General features: G+C 39.0%; 2 protein-coding genes across 2 annotated transcripts; one reads left to right on the plus strand and one right to left on the minus strand.

Moving 5' to 3' along the window:
- Positions 1-819: 819 nt before the first annotated feature.
- Positions 820-6,629, plus strand: cbll1 (Cbl proto-oncogene-like 1, E3 ubiquitin protein ligase). Its single transcript, XM_030148983.1, has 6 exons — positions 820-880; positions 1,765-1,929; positions 4,599-4,705; positions 4,916-4,999; positions 5,084-5,157; positions 5,295-6,629. The coding sequence occupies exons 1-6, from the start codon at positions 868-870 to the stop codon at positions 6,310-6,312; spliced, it is 1,461 nt and encodes a 486-aa protein (XP_030004843.1). The 5' UTR covers positions 820-867; the 3' UTR covers positions 6,313-6,629.
- Positions 6,630-7,134: 505 nt separating this feature from the next.
- LOC115429488 (chloride anion exchanger-like) lies at positions 7,135-17,106 on the minus strand. Its single transcript, XM_030148982.1, has 19 exons — positions 16,979-17,106; positions 16,429-16,568; positions 14,522-14,632; positions 14,155-14,318; positions 13,904-14,068; positions 13,093-13,245; positions 12,855-12,937; positions 11,999-12,146; positions 11,691-11,804; positions 11,377-11,454; positions 10,946-11,041; positions 10,736-10,842; positions 8,944-9,013; positions 8,747-8,839; positions 8,567-8,662; positions 8,108-8,326; positions 7,538-7,592; positions 7,309-7,445; positions 7,135-7,198 (listed from the first exon to the last, which is right to left on the minus strand). Exons 1-19 carry the CDS (start codon positions 17,104-17,106, stop codon positions 7,178-7,180), a joined length of 2,178 nt encoding a protein of 725 aa, XP_030004842.1. The 3' UTR covers positions 7,135-7,177.
- Positions 17,107-17,467: the final 361 nt, after the last annotated feature.

Genomic DNA, 17,467 nt, shown 5'->3' on the forward strand with positions numbered 1-17,467 from the left:
TTAGAACTTAACCACAAACAACAGATAATGGTTAATAATTAATGTTACTTTAAAATGTTCAATTTAAAACAGGGAACAGAGAGGTTAACCAAAATATTTATAAATTAGTTCAATGAAATAGATTCAAAGCATGAGTAAATGTTTTACTTGTACTGATTATTTGAAAATGATAGAAATCAGCCTATTCTGACGAAATACACATTTGGCAATGTTGTTGCTTTTCAGTGCATTTCACTACTGACAAAATAATGCGTTTTCTGCGCCTTGTATTTGTTTTTGCACAGCGCACTGGAGTTATTTGTAAAACATGAAACTGAATTCTGCGCGAAAAGATTTGAACACTTTGTCGAAATGTTAGATATTTAAAATAAGGTGCATGTAATTTGATGAAAAAGGTAAAGTCTGAATTTCAGAGTAAACTTGAGTAGTGTTAGGATGTGTTGATATCGTAAATATTTGTTACAGATGTCACTGATGACTTTTAATAGTGGATATAGGGGGCAGGCAGTCTGATCCTACCCTCTGACTTTATGTAGCACATAGCATATATTTTGCCATATTTGTCATTTGTCTGTGATCATAATGACACAGTTATAATCATACACAATCTTTGTTTAATGCTGATGCTCAGAGTGAATTACACAGTCATGCAGCTGATTAATTTAGTGAATAGTTATTGTTAGATATTTCGGCTAATAGTGGATACAGTAACTTTTGAGTCTCTAAAAGGTGTCGGCTTTTAAGATTATTTTCCTTGCCCCTGTCGTTATGTTTAATCTTTTCCTCCCACTTTCTTCTCTACACTCTTATTTCCTTGCGCGATCTATCCCAGCATGCATTGCGCTGGCTCGTTAGATCGGTTGGATCATGGACCAAAGCGGTAAGCAAATTCACACAGGGCCGTCCTTACAAAACTTATTATATGTTGTACATTTTAACTGCACAGTTAAAGCTCCCGATAAAAACTACTTTCCCGTTGACAATATATTACCGTCGCAGGTGAGGGCTTGGCTTAAAGATTCCGTTATTATCCAGAGCAGGTTTAAAGCTAGTTAGCGTGCGCCAGGTTAGCTCATGCTACCTCGTAGTGTTAGCTTAGATCACTTGTGTAAAAGTTGTCAAGAAGCGAAGTAGTAATAAATTAATCATCGTGTCTGTATGCAGCATTGGGGGTGAAATAACAGAGTTTGAACATTTAATGACCACAAGTACCTGTACAACACTCAAGTAGGGGTGCCCGCAAACTGTTGTTGAGTTGGGGCGCCAATGTCAACGTTAGCATAATTGTGACTGAGCTAGCTGGTGTTATAACATGATAAACATAAATAATGCAGTATAGCATCTATATTTGCCGGTTATTGGTATTGCTTATAACTACTCAGTGTCCGGTAGCTTGTAGTAGCCGTGAAAGGCAGTTTGTGTCAGATAGTATTACTTTTGAAGTGTTGAAAGTGCAGTTTTGGAATGCTGTAAAGTAAACGTTAGCGACGAAGTTTAAGTTACAGGGATGATCAGATATTTTTGTACTTTCGTCATGATGTTCGTGACGTTTTTCAAACTGTAGTGTTAACCCTTTAAACTGTATGGGCACTGTAACCGTTCCTGTCACACCCTGACAATGATCAGCCTATATGAGACTTCCTAATGGGTCTCTATTGTGCAGCTTCATGGAATCTTAATTGAAAATGATCTAGAATTACTTTATGAACGGAGGCGCCTATAGACGTGGTATTTACTCGTTTAATGTGCTTTTTCCCCAAATAGACAATGATCTTCAAGGAAGCGATGGCTCTGGGAGCTTGGGGGGTCCAGATGTTCGCAGACGGATCCCAATCAAACTCATATCCAAACAGCCTCTAAGGAGTAAACCTCAGCCCCGCATCCAGAGACCCAGTGGCAGGCCATGTAAAAGTGAATCTGGAGAGGATGGTATGTTTCATACAATACAAAGCTGTACTTGTTACCACTGAGATTTGATAATGTCTATATCTCTATCTCACACTGTGTGCACATTAAAAGCTCCAGCTTGTGTTATGGAAAATGCATTTTTAAGATGGTGAAAGTGTACTTTATTAATTCCTAATGGAAATTACAGTTACAGCCTCATCAAATAAGTCATTTTTAGGAACTGTGCTATTCAGCAGTACAGGATATTACACGGTCCATCAATGCAAATAAAGTCCAGGGGCACTGTTTGCCTGTTATGTATAACAGGAACAACATTCTGCAGTACTCAGCCTCAGTGGGGCTGAAGAAGTATTATATTAACAGCACTCAGCGCTTTAACCCAGCAGGTCATGGAGGGGATATGAGATGTTATCAATGATTTAAAATGGTGCAGCATCCTCATGTGTGCGGCTAAATTCAAGGGCCCCAGCTGCAGTGAAGAATATTCTTACAGCGACAACAGTTTCACAGATTTAAGAACATCAGCATCTTCAAAAAGTTTATGTTCCTACATGTACATAGCTTCTGAAGGTGGACTAGAGAGTACTGTTATCCCTCCATTATTTTTCCTTCATCTCACAGAATGCTTAGTCCTGGTCCATCTAAAATCTACAGGTGTCTCCTTTGTCTTCACCATACCAAGAGCATGGGAATATTTCCAGATCATGCTAAAATTTGAGTCATTTGATCAGAATCATTTGAAAGCCTGAGCAGATAAGGTGTCAGACCTATGCTGTTTGTTTGAGATGGACAGGTTGAAGAGGAAAGGTGAAATGTGCATTTTTAGACTTTGCATACTGTAGATTCTAAATGATATTTTCTGGTGGGCAGGTCAGAAATTGATAGAATTTTGCAGAAGTCTCCAGTAATGAGCATAATAGATTTGGATGCTGAGCCTATGATGCAACAAGCTGCCTTCCCTAGTATATGTCTGTGTGTAAACATCAGAAATAGTGACACATGTGAACTCCCATGACACATGAAATGGACTAAAATTTTGGTATTCTTTGACAGCATCAAGTCTGGGATTATACAATTGATTGTTTACAAGAACAGCACTCCTCAAATCAATTCGTGCCCATGTACTGTGTCTTTGACAGTTTTAGTAGAATATGTAAATCCTCACATTTCCCATGACGACAGAGTGGACAAAGGGTTTATACTTCTTTTTCCATTCTCTCGATACGGGATGTAGCTGTTCTTCCTCCAATCTTATCCTTAACTCATTGGAAATTTGGAGTTCAGTTCCAGGAAGTTGTGTGGATTTATTTATTTAGATCCCCATTAGCTTTTGTATAGCAGCAGCTATGACAATACATCAATACATAGTGTGCACTCATCACAATACATTCAAATAAAACACTGTGCACATCTGTACATAGGGCCGCACGATTTTGGCCAAAAATAAATCCAGATTTTTTTTCCTCTAAAAACTAGATTTTCGATTTCGATTTTTGGGTAAAACTACAAGACAACAGAAGTCAGCATGTTGTTTTTGTGAGCAGCCTGCAGTACAAGGTACTGCTCCCTACCTCAAATCTGTGATGGTATCACGTGATGGGCCCACAGAAGTGATACAGTGTAAGTCAGTGACATGCATCAGTCATGTGTGCGTGGACCACTTAATATGAGTGATCCCCATGCGGTTATATTTAAAACTGGGGGATCTATGCATGGAAGAGACTGACCCAGGACACACTGGAGGGATGAAATCCCCAGAGCTGGTGGATGTGGCCAGGGAGAGGGCTGTTTGGGTTACTCAGCTGAGGCTGCTGTCCCTGAGACCCAGATCGGAAGAAGACAGTACAGTACGGATTCATGCAGGACAACTTAAGATGAGTGATCCCCATGTAGTTGTATTTGAATTGGGGGATCCGTGCTTGAAACCACAGCTTACATTGGTATCACTACTGCAGGCCCACCACAGATTTAACGTCTGTGGTCATTACTTATGGACTTCTGTGAAAGGCTGCTCTCAGTTAGGAGGAGGAGCCTACGGTAGCCAGCTGGCACATGGCCCGGGAGCGCACAGGATACGGCCGGGAGAGGTGAAATCAATTTGATGATTTCCCTTTTTTAAAAATTGTCCAAATTTTAAAAATCCGATTTCAATTTAAAATCAATTAATCGTGCAGCCCTATCTGTACAGTTAGATTAGGCTCTGATTGAATTCATCATAGCGAGACGGTTAAATAAAATCTCTAACAAACAGAATCAAGAGTATGTTTAGTTGGTTCTGAGTGTAAACACCAGTCTCTATCATTGAAATTAATATTAATAACCTTTCATTTTTTGTAGTTATACTTTGCAGTTTACCATTGCACCACCAGAAGGCACCAAAGCATTACCCACTTTGAAACTATGCAACACGGCTCCAACCATATACAGTACTCCTTACAGTTGTCTTAGCAAGGACAGTGAAAACACATTATTGCAGGAAACTATGTAGCTAATGAATGCAGAATTTAAATTTTTGCATCTGAAGCCCCAAAATGCTTCGTAAGTAAAGATGAAACTGTTCTATGAAAGTTGAAATGATAGATTTTTAATACATAATAAATGGATAAATCAGACTAAACCTGGTGAGGTGTGCAGTTGTTTCACAGCATTTCTTTTTGTATCATTAGTTAATCACCTCTTGTTCTTGGCAGATAACTTTGGCTTCAAGCAAGAGGAGAGGTTCGATTGTGGAGCTAAAGCTGGTGATGTGTTCGCAAATCAGAGGAGATATCCCCAGCCGCTGTTTTGGGACTATAAGGTATGTAAGCCAGGAAAAAAGAATTAACTCAACTGATATTTAATCATTTTCAGACACAAATAATTCTCTGCAGGAAAGCAGAAGTTGAAAAGTTGCTGCTTTCATTTCAAAAATGGATTGTTGGACTAATTTTTAAAGCTTGTCAATGGAAAGTATAAATTGTGTTGATGTTGAAATGGGTATTCTGACTGTCAGTTCTAATGCCTGCAGTTAAATTTGATTGGAGAAAGGGATGAAGTACCAATTCACTTCTGTGACAAATGCGGTCTTCCTATTCAGCTGTATGGACGGATGGTATGTACTTATTTTAATGAAACCATTTCTCCATGCAGTTCAAGTGTGAGGCTGATCTCTAACCTTTACCCTCTCATCCCATAGATTCCATGTAAACATGTTTTCTGTTATGACTGTGCTTTGCTTCATGAGAAGAAAGGAGAGAAGATGTGCCCAGGGTAAGGTCATCTACAGACACTTTACCTGTTTCAGTCAGGTTGATTTGGAGAATTGGTGTTTCTCTAAATCTTGAAATCTTTTCCTCTATATTATCAGTAGTTTCTTTGTGTCTAAACATTTGTCATTATGGTTCCAGTCTCAATCTCTACAACTGCACAGACCCGGTGCAGCGTATCGAGCAGTGCCAGCGTGGTTCCCTCTACATGTGCAGTGTTGTGCCAGGATGCAAGCGCACTTACCTGTCCCAGCGTGACCTGCAGGCCCATGTCAATCATCGTCACATGAGAGCCGCCAAGTCCTCCGCAGGCCGCCAGGAACCTGTGCACCTGCCCCCGACATCTGATGTTACTGACCGATTCCGTGTGCCTCCGCCTCACTTATCCAAGAACCACGTTCATCTCCCCAACCCTCTTCAACATGGCGGTCACGACCCTTACAGTCAGCCACCACCACCGACCGGTCATGAAGGCCCGCCCCCGCCCTCTGGCCTCGGCCCTGAGACATTCCGTATTGCCACAGTAACTACGCGTAAGCACAGCAATCTCATTACAGTGCCCATCCAAGATGACTCTTCATCCTCTCGAGAGCCCCACTCTGGTGGGCCGGGTCCTTCTCAGCCTCCCCACCACCACCCTGGGGACTATCCAGGGCAGCCACCTGTAGTGTCCCACTCTCACCACATGATGGCCCCACCACAGCAGCACTTTGGCCCTCCGCCTCCTCCACCTCCTCCTATTAGTCACCCCATGCAGCATCCTCCTCAGGCCTCTGGGACACCCCATTTGGTGTACAACCAGGCACCCCCTCCACCCATGTCCGCTGCTCCTCCACCAATAACTCCTCCACCGGGGCACATACTGGGCCAAATGCCCCCTTACATGAACCACCCACCCCCAGGACCTCCACCACAGCACAGTGGTCCCCCTGTTAATGCACCCCCACCCCATCACTATAACCCAAACTCAATGCAGCAGTTCCCAGAAGACCAGGGCACCCTCAGTCCCCCGTTTAACCAGCCAGGAGGTCTCAGTCCTGGAATGTGGCCCGCTCCAAGAGGGCCGCCTCCTCCTCGGATGCAGGGTCCTCCTCCCCAAGGCCAGATGCCAGGACCACATCACCCAGATCAGGGCCGTTACCGGCCATATTATCAGTAACCTGCCAACTGACGGGCAGCAGTGTGTGTCATTCTGTTTCATACCACTTGTCTGAACAATGTGATAGTAAACCTCAGGGTTACCAGATGTAGGACGTTCATTTTGATAAAACTGCCCCAAAGCAAGTGTGTATGTGGTGCACATTTTAGTTAACTGTACTGAACTTTAAACATAATATAGACTTTCAGAAGAGCAGGAATGTCCCTTTTTTAATAGCGTATGGTTAAATATTTCTGTAAATATGTCAGCTGATTTCACGCACACGTGCTGTACATTGACAATGTTAACTCTGTCTCAATAAATTTTTAACGGCCATCTCAGTTTTGTTTTAATTGACAGATTTTTTTTTTTTCTTTACCATAACCTGAGACGTCTGTGAGTAACTCCATCAGAGCTTTGTCTTTGTCTTAAAAATCAATGTTACTAAATTTTCTGTTAAGTATTATACACTGCAGCAGTTTGTTCACCCAGTTTGATCAAATTTAAGCTAATTCAGGATGAGTATTTAAAAAATTCTTGCATAGAAAAGCCTTGTACACAGTATATGCTCTTTGAAGATTAAGTTTAACCCTTTCAAAAGACTGAGACAATGTATGTAATGTATTTACACTGTTTATTATAAGACTAAGAAGTGAAGCGGCAACAAATGAAAAAGCCTGAAGATTGGATCACTGACCTCAAAACAGCATAAATTGATGCATTTTAGTCAACTCCTCCCACAACAGTATTTCAAATAATGCTGGAAACTGTTCAGCAGAAAAAGTAAAATGTGTAATGGTAGAACAGTGAGAATAGGTTTAATGTTCACGTTATTCAACAGTATTGATTTGAGTTTCTTGTTTGGATGTCTTTGGAGATGGTTCTTCTAGAGCCTTGTGTCCTTGAGCTTGAAAAGATTAAAAAAAAAAATCAGCACATTAGATGACTTTACGCAGAGTTTTATTATATAATTGGCTTGATTCTGATGATACATAAACCTGCAGGTAGTTTTCTTACCACAAGTGCATTAATTGTGTCATTGCTCTTTGACGTAAGTGTATGCAACATGGCATCATGAAGGGTTGGGAAGAATATGGAGGTCTGTATTTCATCATCGAAGAACGTACATTTGTGTAACTTCTCCATGATGTATGCTATGAAGACAACACATCAGAATTCACCTCATGCAGATAGACATACTAGTTTAACTTGATTATTTGTTTAAAGAAATGTTAATAAAACTTACGGTCACAAGAAACAACGTAAACCTGCACATTGATCCGAATGAACTCTTTCAGTGTCTGTGGAGAACAGTGAAATTATTAGGTTTACCACTTTTGTGTTTTGTTACTGGAGTACCAGTAGAACAAAACTATCTGGTGGTTTCTCCGCAGTATAGAGCAATTTTAGACTCTTGTATTTTTCAGATATTTGTCCTAATTTTGCTTTTTACACAGTTATGGACTTTTTCTGCAGTTTTTGTCAGCAACTGAGCTATAAAGATTATATGTTCACTAGTACTGCAGTTTTATTTCACCTGATGCATGTTGGGTACTTGAACTTGCAGGGGGCTGATAAACATAAATATCACTGAAGGATTAAACAAGAGGACAAACTGGTGCTGCCTGCTCTAGCTGTAAGGTAGCATTTTACACTTAAAAATGTCAAAAACAGAAAAGTCCATGATTCTGCCTTAGTGTTAATGCAGTAAATGTTAGTGCACTACCCACTAAATGCAGAATTTTAAGAGTCACAGTGACATGATGTATGTCATGGTCATTTTCCTGCCTGAACAATAATCACTGATAGACTTTACCGTTTTGAGTCCTTTTAGCGCAGATATATCAAGGAAAGAGACGGCAGAGAAGTCTAAGATCAGGCTGTGAAGGTCTACTCTGGGAACACTGATGTTGGCAGGAAGCTCGGCGTTCCAGTCAATCCTGAAAGGGAGGTCCCTGAGGTCTGTTGGCAGGTCCAACTCCTCCATCTTAAAACCCTCATCTGTTGTTGAACAAAATAAATCCCTCAAGCTTTTCTGTGTGAAAGAAAAGTTGGAAAAATTAGATTTTTCTGAGGAACTGCTCGGGTTCACTGGTGCAGTGCTGGGTAGTAGTATAAGATAAGATATACTTTATTGATCCCCCAAGAGGGAAATTCAAATACAGTAGAAAAACAGATAAACCAAAAAAAAAAAATAGTTAAAGTGACTAAAAATGACCAAAAAAATGTAACAATAATAAATAAAGTAACAAGTGTGCAGTAGATGAGCTCTTACTTGTGTAATATGGTCATCACTGTTCTTTAACATTTTCTTGATTTTCCTGAGAGCCTTGTTCCTCTTCCGTAAAACTCGCAGAGGGTTAAAACCAACCTGGAAAGCCAAGCCATAGCATTAACTTCACACACACTCTTTCTCTGAAGTAAATGAGAGAAGAGCTTTGTCCTCAGTACATACTGCTTGTATAAGTTTGTCCCTGAAAAAGTCAATGTTGGCGAAGAAGATTGGTGAAGGTATCCTGAAAATTTTCACTCCCCTTGGTTCAAATACCTGAGGAGGAGGAGGAGAGTTGTGGACAGGAAACAGTGGAACATCAAGTGAAAAGTTTGGAAAGTTCACAAATAGTGGTACAATGTATAATTAAGTCTACTTACATGTAGGTAATCTTTACTATCTCTGTACAACTCAGTCCCTGGGATGTTAGCAAGGACACAACACCGTGGACTGTAAAAAAAAAAAAAAAAAAAAATGAACATAGGAATTAGGGTTGGATAATACAGTCAAAGAAATTTTTTGAAATGTTCTTAATGTGAATAGATTGTTTTTTTCTACATTAAGTCAAGATAAGAAATAATTCAGGGTGTAGTTTTTTTTTTTTTTTTTCTTGCTTTATAGGCTGTATAAAAAGCATCAACAAAAAAACAATGCACTCAATGTATTTCATAGTTATAATGAATGCATTACAATAAACATGTCTCCAAAGTGTCCAGAGGAGGCGATAAGCTCAATTATACATTCAAGCATTTTTCACAGTTCTTATTAACCCATAAAGACCCAGTGCTACTTTTGTGGTAGTTCCCAAAAGATTTTTTTTCTCTATGATTAACATTTCTTAAGTGATTTGTCACCATTTATAATTAAACAATCCTCTGTATTTGACATTTTTCCAGTGAAATAAGATATTTTCCATATTTAATTCTCTGATCATATAGATGTTCATAAAAGGTCAGATTAAACTTGAGGGTTATTATGCCAAAAACAGAAAACGGTGATGAAAAAGTGACTTTTCCAGTAAAATGTATCATTAACCGAACATAAACCAAGTGTGTCCATCCACTGTCATTGATCCAACTCCATGGGTTTTACTGGTGAGTCAATGTTGTAGAAGATGATGGTGTTTTCACGATAACTACGGAGCCTCTGAACGTCCAAATGGGTCATGTCTGATGACCATGAAAAGATGATAAACTGTAATTTACACCAAATATTTACATGTATTGATAGGATTAGTGGATCAACAGGTATGAAACATTTTAGATCAGTAGGTGGTTTTAGTCACAGGTGGATGTTTGGGTCTTTATGGGTTAAGCAAAAACACAAGTAATAAAATGAATTTAATGAATTTTCAATTCCTAATTTGAATACATCAAAGTACCAAAGCATTGATGAATCATATTATCTGATTAAATTATGTGGCGCTTCTTCATCCATTCTTCTTTAGTATTATATAGAATATTCTCAATTGTAGTTTTCTCAACGTGATTTCACTTCTGTGAATGTATGTGCGTAACCGTCTATGATGCTTTGTTCTAGGTTCATCCTATAGACGTCCGATATAAAGCATGTAAGGACAGACTCGACCTCACATCATCCAGTGGGTGTATGTATTATTAGAGCTCAGTATCATTATAATAGCACCATATTAACTCCAACATTTAACACCCATTTGTATGTACTAAATACACTAATGTATTCTGGAACATGAGTATTTTCTACAGTCATTTTTACAGTCACTGGAAAATATCTGATATTATTATTATTATTATTATTATTATTATTATTATTATTATTATTAATAATAATAATAATAATAATAATAATAATAATAATAATGGATTCGATTTATATAGCGCTTTTCAAGGCACCCAAAGCACTTTACATTATTGATCCATTATTCATTCGCTCTCACATTCACATTGTGGTGGTGGTAAACTACATTTGTAGCCACAGCTGCCCAGGCTCAGGCTGACGGAAATGTGGCCCCTCCAACCACCATCGAACATTCACACGCATTCATACACCAGTGTGAGCAGCACTGGAGGTAAGGAGGGTGAAGTGTCTTGCCCAAGGACACAACAGCACATGACTGGTTATTGGACAACCCCTTCTACCTTCTGAACCATGGCCGCCCCATTTTGTTTATTTAATTGTTAATTGTTTAGTTACAATTGAGTCCTGAAGACAACAGTGAGCAGTTCCACGCCGAGGCCCACAGCCAGACCAATATCCAGTCCCAACAGGATGGAACCCACACACGTTCCCACCCACACCACCTGCACATGAAAACCTGAAGTCAAACACCGGCAGAGAATGGTTCGGGTCATCTGATAAAGAAAAAGTGTATTTAATAAGTAGACTTTGTGTCTAGACACTTACACATTCTGGTTTGTCCTTCCTCCACAAGTACGGGATTTCTCTGAACTGCATCAGCATGCCCTTCAGGTTGACGATAACCAAGGCTCCTAGAACAGACTGATATCACATTATGAGGCTTTAACTTAAAACAACACACTTTAAACCTTTGAGCATACAACTATCTTTTTGGTGTTCTTCAACAAGTAAATTAACATCTTAAAAAAAAAAAAAAGTAAAATTATACTGTCTTTTGTGACATTTTGGTCATAAACCAACCAGTTAGCCTCATAACATAATTGCTTAAGTAATTTTTTTGTCCAAATTGTGATATCTGCGGAACTTTTCTCTCCTAACACTGCTGAATCCTTTTATGCAGATATCACAGTTAGGCAAAAAATATGACTTGGGCAATCATGCTATGAAGCTAAGGATATGGCAGACATCGGTCTTACTCTGGGAAGAGGCTCCAGCAGAAACCCAAGCGCCACAGTTACAATCATTGTCATCATTGCAGAGATCAGGCCTGCAATCTGCATTTGTGGAAAAAAAGTCAATGATTCATCTCATGATGTTTGTGAGGGAAAAAAACATGATATAAACTGGACTATAAAGTGACAAGACAATATAATCCTTTTGGATATATATATATATATATATATATATATATATATATATATATATATATATATATACACACCCATAGTGATCTAGTAAACCTTGGTGACCCAGTAAAAAACATTTGCGTGAATGACATTTGTTTTGTGACCTGTGTTCTGCCTCCAGAACTCTCCTGCACAGCCGTCCTGGAGAGTGCAGTACTGGCTGCAAATGACCTGAAGCTTGCACCAAATATGTTGCTGACCCCAAATGCAATCAGCTCCTGAAATATAACAATGAAAGCAGCAAGAAATGGATTCTGTTATGAATTGCATTTGACCTGATTTTTTTATTGGCGGAACATCTAACAGTCAAAGCAGTATTCAGCATAACTACATCTCCATAGACAAAAGTGATTGACTTTTGTAACCAATTAAATGTTGTCCTCTCTTTATAGACTTATTATATGTAACTTACCTGGTTGCCATCTATGGTGTAATCATGCTTAATGGCGTAGACTTTAGCCACAGAAAAGGCTACGGCAAACCCTACAATGGCTATAGGGAAGGCCTCCGCAGCGCTCTGTTGTAACACGTCCATGTTAGGGGCGACTGGAGACTCATACCTAAAAGTGAGCAGTTCTTGAATCAGCAAATGTTAACAACACATTTGTAGTTGTTTTTTTATGTATAATAGTGTGCACACGTCCAAGGCCTCCATTAGGATTGTTGTTTTAGCAGGGTTATAATGACCACACTTCCGCATCTTTCAGTCTCTATCAAGATACAGCTGGACTGTTGAGGAAATATGCAAACAGAAACAACTGAAAACAAAAGATATGAATATAATAGAATATTTATTGTATCATCAGAACAGAGAAAAAATTAAATAAGGTCCAAGTTTTGAGAAAAACTTGTAAGATTACTGAAAAAAAATTCAGATCAAGAGACTTAAGGAAGTACAAACAGAGGACACACTGACTTTTTCTTGTAGAAACCAGTCAGTTCTGAGTGTTTTTCCTGGTAATAAGCCTTTTTTTTTTTTTTTAAATGGTAGTTCTCTCTTATTTACAAAGGTGAAAGTGTTTGTTGAGCAAATTTTTTTCTTTGATGTAGCTGAAAATATTGTAATAATATAAGCCCGACCAACAATGTGCATGTTTTTACTTACTTAACGACAAAACCATCAGAGCACCAGCAAACAACAGAAAATCCAGAATATGTCTGATTATTACAGCCCTGCAAAAACAACAAAGCTTAAAGTGACCTGAGACTTGGCACAGAACTGTGTATACATATAATTTATTGATATAAATAGAGAACCTTAAACTTACCCACTAACCATTTTGCCAACAACCTGAACTCTATACCTATCCTCGAAGTTGAAGCCGTAGGACACCCCACAAGCGATAACAGTCTGTGTAAATGGAGAAGACGCCACTTTCAGTCTTAGATAAGACAACTCAGCTGTTGGCTTTATATGGTTTCCAATCATACAATATAAGAAAAACAAATGGATGTATTCCTGAAATACAATTATAACGGTTGATTTGTGGTGGTAGTTTTCCTCACCATGATAGCCTCGATGGGAATGGGCACAGGCAGTTTGGCTTTGTATTTATCATTCAGCTCCTTCACCACAAACACCACCAACATGATCACTATGGACATCACCAGGTCACAGATGTTGGTGGAGGTTATCTGGACAAAGACCTTCTCAAGGGTCTGTACAAAAAGAGCCATCATCCAATGTTTATATCATATATTCTGCTGCAGATATAATAATAAGATGTTATTAAACAACCTCAGGGTCCCTTTGACCGAAAGTCCACAGGAGAAAAATGTACTTTCACATCACATGAATTTCAGGGAATGTGTACACGCTCTCTCTGGATGGATGGATGTATGGATGGGTGGATGGAAATCTGACTTGATTGTCAGTTTAAGATTGCAGCATATTCAACAATATCACCTGTTTATTTGTTATTTTTCCTTGTGTGTGTAAATCTGGAGCCTGCAGTACCCATAATGCAACTCAGTCACTATCAGTTCAGATGTTAATCGGGTGTGTTGTGTTAGACACAACTGCTTCTGCTGACAGAGGCAGACAACTGTTTCTGTCACCTTCGTGACAGAAGCATTTGTATAAGTTGTTTGAGTTGTAAAATTAAGACGGTGTTGGCAGTTCTTTTTCCAGTTTGTCACAGCCTGGCTATGAAAATGGTTGAGTTTGTGCAAGTGTTTACTAAACGTTTTTATGAGGTGACTACTGTCTTGTCCAAAAGTCTTCAGATTTTCTCACTTTTGACTGATGAAAGTCCGGGAAAAGTCTATCACCAGTAAAATATAAATAGTATATAAAGTAGTAATAAGACAGACATACGTATATGATAGCGAGTGGTCCGTTGATGCCAGGGACCTCCAGTCCTAACACAAACTTGAGCTGAGACACCACAATATGGACTGCAGCTGCCGTGGTGAAGCCGGACACCAGTGTGTCAGACAGGTAGACAACAATAAAGCCCACCTGTAGAAGGCCCATGGCCAGCTGCAGAGGACACAAACCTGATTAAAATATAGCTCTGTCATAGAACGACTGCTTAAAAGAATAACCTTCATCCAAGGCTCCAGTACCTGGAAAACCCCCATTAGGAAGGTCACAGAGGAGGCCACCAGGACTCTCTGCTGGTCCAGAGTTAGATTGCCTGAGGTTGTCAAGTTGACTAGTGGTACTCCTTCATCTGGGATCAGGCGGATCACCACCGCTCCCACCATCAGACTCAGGACTGGGAAGGAGCCTACAGAGATGGAGGTGTGGAACGAAGGAAGATCACATTTCAGATCAGCAGCTTTTAGACAGATCCCTTTCAGAATGGTTTATGTTTGATTATGGAAAATCTATCACATGATTTTACAGCTTTTTCAAGATTATCCACTTTTATGTGTGTTCATATGAAAAACTACAAACATTTTTGGGTGATTTGTGATTAGTACCACGTACCCACAGATATGTGCCTGGAAGTTCCCAGGAAGAAGTAGGTCAGCATGGGGAAGAAAGCAGTGTAAAGCCCATAACTGGGAGGCAGCTCGGCCAGCAGAGAGAAAGCAAGTCCTGAGTGGAGTGAACACAAACCAAACACTGAATACAGGAGCTTAAGACGATGATAAAGTTATTGTAGAAGAGCAGTCAGAGAGCACAGACCTCCATCAAGGACAATACGGCAAATCATGAACAATTTACTGTTTTTCTCTTCCTACAGTATTATTAAACCTAAGATAAACCCACAAACTATGACTTATACATTTCTTTTTGGTGTCACTAGTTAGTTTAACTGACTGTTACCATAGTAACAGAGGTCTTCATTATTATTTGACATTTGGCACCAGTTGGTATTTTATTTTATTTTATTTTATTTTATTTTATTTTATTTGTAAGTTAAATACCCCTCCATCGAGTTCCATGAAAATCAATTCATTTATTTCTGTGTAATTCTGCTGACAGACAGAGACATGAATGACATAACGTAGGTAGCTAATGAGTTAGACAGTTACATATATTTAAATTACATACTTTTACAGCTATTTTTAGTGGAATACATGGACACTATAGAAATGTTTGTACCTGAACCTACAAAATAGTTTGTAATTTACACATCCAACTTCCAACTGTTACCCTGACTCATGTAAATCTGTTATATTCATTCTTGATAGTCTGTCCTTTGGCTTCTCATGTTTGTTTATCTTCACCACAGTTCATCATAACCTAGTCTATCTTTTTTGCTGAGCAGGTGCTGTACAGTGGACTAAAAGAGTTTTTCACGGCACGTATGAGAATGATGCACCAAACCAGTAGATCTTAAAATTATTGAATTGTATGAGAACATGCACATCCCTCTAACAGACTATGCTATTGGTATTTTCTTCTTTGAGGTCCTACCTTGGCAGCTCGAGACACATTTTTTACACTCACCACCCAGTCAGTAGGTCATCTCCACCCACTATAAAACACCACACTTATGATAATCTCCCTTTTGTCCTCAGCAGTGGGAATAAAACTCCGGGCATTTGATTGTACACTTCCTCAATATTTTATTTTACTAGCACTGAATCATTAACTTTTGACACATCTTATCTTAATCCAAGTTTTTTTTTTTTTTTTTTAAATACATCCCTGTTTTCACCATCTAGGCATGCATGACTAAATAACTTTTTAACATCTTAGATCAGGTTATACACCCAAGAAAAGTTAACACTACTGTGAATCTGCCCAAGCATTTAATACAATTTAGCTCTAAATATATAGTGTATGGCAATTTACAAAATTCAGCTCCCATGGAAATAATTTTTTTTTATCAGTACAGCTGGTGGAGGTGTACAGTCACAGAAAAAAATATTAGACCATCAAAAGTCATCAAAAACAATGGTTATGCAATCAAGTACTAACTTCTGTGTGTATCATTTGACTAAAACAGACAGAAAAGAAAACATGGAATGCCTAAAAGCACTGTTTTTGTCAGTACAATGCCATAGATATTGATGTAAGAACTGAAGTGATTTTAGTTATTATCAAGAAAACATGGAAAATGGATAGATATCAGCTCTGAAATTAAACTCTTATGAGCTATTTTTGATGTTATCATTATATTTGTCCAAACAAATGTACCTGAAGTTGTACCAGGCCTTAAAATGAACAAGAAATTAAGGAAAACAAGGGGTGGTCTAATCATTTTTTCCATGACTGTACATTAATTTGTCCCCTGTACTATCAACCCACGGCTGAAGTCGTACTTTCACTGGGTGTCAACAGTTGTCACATTGTCTGATGAGTCTTTTGTAAACTGAACCCACTGTCTTTAGCTCCAACAGTCTGGATCCACAGATCTAATTTCTCTCCATCGTACTCCTCACCTTGCATGATAGCCACCAGTCCAGTGCTGATCCCTGATACCACGTCACCCAGCAGCCATTCTCGGACCCTGTAGATCCTCATCCATCCAATAATAGGCAGAAAAGACAGCACTGCATTCTTAGCACGCTTTGAATTGCAGCTGTAGAAAACACAGAAAAGCCTCCTGTAGACTGTCTGCTTATGTTTGGCCTTTTTCACCTCCTAATTTTGCAGAAAACCTGATTCATTTGAAAGACTCTTAACCTCCTAAGACCCAGGAAATGTCAGCAAAGTACCAGCTTTTTTTGTTTTTTATTAAATAAGTGCCTGTATTGGAAACATCATGATGCAACAGTTTTTTCAGATGCAGTTTTGAAAATTTTTATGGAATGTCCTGCGTGGTGGACAGTTTTCGTCTCTTTTCCTTGTTTTTTTTAATAGTTGTGAAACTCTTGTCCACAAATGTGGACAGGAAACCCATAGCTGGGTCTGAGGAGGTTAAAGCAGAGTTTAAGACACTGTGTTAAATTACGCATGATTTTGATGTGTGTGGAATTAGTGCTCACTTACGTCAGGTACTGCTTGGTATGGTCCCACATGGTCTTGTGCATCCTGTAGACCTTCTCATGGTCTTCGGCAAAGCTGTCCTCAGAGTACACAGGTCTGGACACCGTATACCGGTTCCTTAAAGCAGCCATTGTCACAGGTTAAGAGGCTGAGGAGTCACACCAGAAGTGAAGAAGAAGGTTTGGGACAATCGATCCCCTAAAAGAACCTTTGCCCAGTGTCTCCTGAGTGCTGCTGTGAATCTGGGTGTAACTAATCTGTGATCTGAGATCAATTTCATCACTTGGTCTGTTTTGTCTTTACATTGCTCAATCATTAACATAACATTTATGATTCATAGTGTTGAAACACCAGAAACTGAATTTTTATGCACGGTCACTTCAAAGCAGAGATTAGAGTCATTCTCTGTATATTATTATATATCATTGCATAAATGGTGAATGTTTTGCATGTTGTCTTCTATTTATTCTGTGCACGCTGCAACCAGTATTT

Source organism: Sphaeramia orbicularis, chromosome 12 (genome assembly GCF_902148855.1).
Source record: "Sphaeramia orbicularis chromosome 12, fSphaOr1.1, whole genome shotgun sequence".
NCBI lineage: Eukaryota > Metazoa > Chordata > Actinopteri > Kurtiformes > Apogonidae > Sphaeramia > Sphaeramia orbicularis.